Source organism: Syngnathoides biaculeatus, chromosome 20 (genome assembly GCF_019802595.1).
Source record: "Syngnathoides biaculeatus isolate LvHL_M chromosome 20, ASM1980259v1, whole genome shotgun sequence".
In the NCBI taxonomy this organism is placed as follows: domain Eukaryota; kingdom Metazoa; phylum Chordata; class Actinopteri; order Syngnathiformes; family Syngnathidae; genus Syngnathoides; species Syngnathoides biaculeatus.
In genome coordinates, this window is record NC_084659.1 from 5,678,224 (window position 1) to 5,680,968 (window position 2,745).

The window sequence follows — 2,745 nt, forward strand, 5'->3', positions numbered from 1 at the left end:
ACGCCTGACATAATATTCAAAATACAATCATTTGAAAAAAAAAAAAAAAAAAAAAACGCCACCATTGCTGACGATCCATCCAATTTCCGAGCCGCTTCTCCTCACGATAATTTTTTTAATTTCTCATTCAAAATACACACACACGTGACTCAAAAATCATTTGTTCACAGATATTTTACCCAAAAGCAATGCTCGACTTTTTCTAAGCTGAGCATGTCAGATGGAGCTCGAAGTGCTGCAAAGTTCCCGAACGAGACAAGAATCACTGAAAAATATCCGAGTCCACATCACATCTCGCCATCGCGTACGTGCAAAACGGTGAAGTGCGTCAAATCAGGAAGCTTCAGAGTGCAAAATTTCAGCCATCACTGAACTTCGTCGTCGTCATTGAACGCCGCCTCCTGCAACGGGAGGCGGCGTTTAATCGCTCGTCAAAGGCGGAACAAAAGCACGTCAGCGCCCGAGTGCCACTTACGTAACCGCCCTGCTGCTTGGCCCACGAGGAGAAGTGATTCTGCAGGTAGGTGGCGCCGTAGCCCAAGAGGCGGTTCACGGGGAGCGTGTCGGCGGCGGACAGGCGGCTCGTCACCTGTGACCCCCGCCGATAAAACAAACAAACAAACAAAAAAAAAATCACTCCAAAGCCGCTCGAGCGCATTGCAGTTGGCAAAAGCCAAAGTGTCGCTTTCGACCTCGCAGGCGACGGCGATTTGAGTCTTGGGCGACGTCTGCGGGCCCGGCGCGTCGGGGTCAGGGTTGAAGAGACCCATCCTCTTCAGCAGGGTCTGCATCAACCTCTCGAAGAAGCCGTAGTTCCAGGAAAGCAGCGTGGACCTTAAAGTTTCCTTCAATTCCTGCGGGACGCCAAAAATGATGAAAAGACGGCGGACTGCGAGGCGGGTCTTCGGGAAGACGCCGGGCGCGGACTCACTTTTGTCACCTCCTCATCGAAATGGTCTCCGCACTCCCTCAGCAGGAGACCAATCAGCTTCTCCACGTCGGCCTCCGCTGAAGACAAAAGCAGCCACGTCGTCAACAAATCGCCACGGACAACATTTCACGCAAGTACACTTAAATACGAAGAGTCAGCGTGGAAATTTTCCATCCCTCGCCGTCTCACCATCGTCGGGCGAATCGGCCTCCAGGTCCGGCGGAGCGAAGGGGACGTCGTCGGCGATCTCGGTCAGCCTGCTCGCCGCCTCGTCCATCATGTCCTGCGACTCGTTCAGGTCCACCAGGGAAACTTTTTTTTTTTTTTTTTTGAAAACACACAATTACATGAAAATACTTTTTTATAAAGTCAAATATGATTTGATTTGTCGGGCCTTACCGACTGGCAGATCTCCCAAGCACCTGACGACATCATTTTGCCTCTCGGGCGCTTTGTGGCTGTTGCCCGTCTCGGGTTTGACGCACCTCAAAATGTTGGGCAGGCGTTTCCACTTTTTCTTCTTCTTGGTTTCGGCCGGCGTCGTTTCTTCGCGGCTCCGGACCGGCGCCGCGGCCGTCCCGCCCTCCTCGACGGGCGAGCGGCCCGTCTTCTCCCGCCGCCGTCTCCTCTTGGCGTACGCCATCAGGAGGCGGAACTCCGCCGTGTGTTGGAGGCTGTCCGCTTCCGAGGTCGCCCCGCTGAGGTCATCGCGGTCAGCGAAGGGGTCGTGGATCTCGACGAGTCCGTTCGACATGTTGCTTTGCTGCGCAAAAACTGTTTGTGCGATAAAAACAAATGCCTTCTAATGAGGGGACAACTATGTAGCTTCGGCGTCCACTTTGAGCTTACTTTTAGTTTCGTGTCCCCCTTGTGGCGGTGCATAAAAGTGAGCAGACGTAAAGTCACAGGTGCGTCTTGTGACTTCACCGAAACCAACAAACAACTACGTCACCCCGAAAATAACGACACGTTCCAAGAAAACAAAACCCAGTTGTTTTCTGAATATTCGAGAAGAGAAACGCCAGCAATAGAACTGAGAATGTCTTGAAATGAGCGAATCTAGCAGAGAAGCCACGAAACTTTTTTCGAGACATCTTCGAGATGGAGACTTGGCGGCAAAACGAGGCTTCGAAACTATTTCAAGGATAAAGCGCATCCATTTCAAATGGCAACGAGTTGGACAATTTCAAAAGTTTCATTTCAGCGTAAACGACTAGTGACATAAATATTGAGTCATGGGCAAAAGAGAGAAATGAATGACTTACAGAAGAGCCAACACTGAACAGCCCCAGCCGGCAAACAAGTCCGAACAAGAAAACCAACTTCCGCTCGCCGGTCGTTCTGTCGGCGTTACTTCCGCTTTCAACCGAACGTCATACCGTCATGACGTCATGACGCAACCCCTGAGACCGACGCCCAACTTGGAACGTAACTCGAAAATACTCAAACTAAAGACGTATGTGTAACAATTTAATGTAGGTTTTTTTTCGAAATAGTAACTTAAAATTCATAAAAACAATATGTCTTCAAGTCAACAGTTTCGTGGAAACCCCCTATCGTGATTCATATGGGTGTGTCCAAAGTAGCCAAAGTACTTTCTTTCCTGAATGGGGACTTTAAAATAGAAGCGTTAAAGGCTCATAAATTCAAATACTTTTTAATCAACTGAAACTAAAAACGTGTTCGGTTTTTATTGACACTTCAGCATATATCGCTATTTCCGCTCTGTAATACCACGTTGAGCCACACGGCGTGATCGTGAGCGATTGATTGAGGATGCAACTCAAAGAAGAAGACAACGACAAACAAAAAAA

General features: G+C 49.2%; 1 protein-coding gene across 1 annotated transcript; it reads right to left on the reverse strand.

The window, feature by feature from the left end:
* Window positions 1–40: 40 nt before the first annotated feature.
* LOC133493461 (apoptosis facilitator Bcl-2-like protein 14) lies at window positions 41–2,356 on the reverse strand. The gene is made up of 7 exons (XM_061806823.1): window positions 2,197–2,356; window positions 1,331–1,705; window positions 1,121–1,243; window positions 932–1,008; window positions 693–854; window positions 476–589; window positions 41–401 (listed from the first exon to the last, which is right to left on the reverse strand). Exons 2-7 carry the CDS (start codon window positions 1,683–1,685, stop codon window positions 366–368), a joined length of 867 nt encoding a protein of 288 aa, XP_061662807.1. The 5' UTR covers window positions 1,686–1,705; window positions 2,197–2,356; the 3' UTR covers window positions 41–365.
* Between the last annotated feature and the right edge of the window lie 389 nt (window positions 2,357–2,745).

Coding starts and splice junctions, on each gene's coding strand:
- LOC133493461 (XM_061806823.1), bottom strand. CDS start 1,685: ATGTCGAACGGACTCGTCGAGATCCACGACCCCTTCGCTGACCGCGAT. Junction 1,009..1,120: donor GGCCGATTCGCCCGACGATG/GTGAGACGGCGA, acceptor TTTTGTCTTCAG/CGGAGGCCGACGTGGAGAAG. Junction 590..692: donor AAATCGCCGTCGCCTGCGAG/GTCGAAAGCGAC, acceptor CGGGGGTCACAG/GTGACGAGCCGCCTGTCCGC.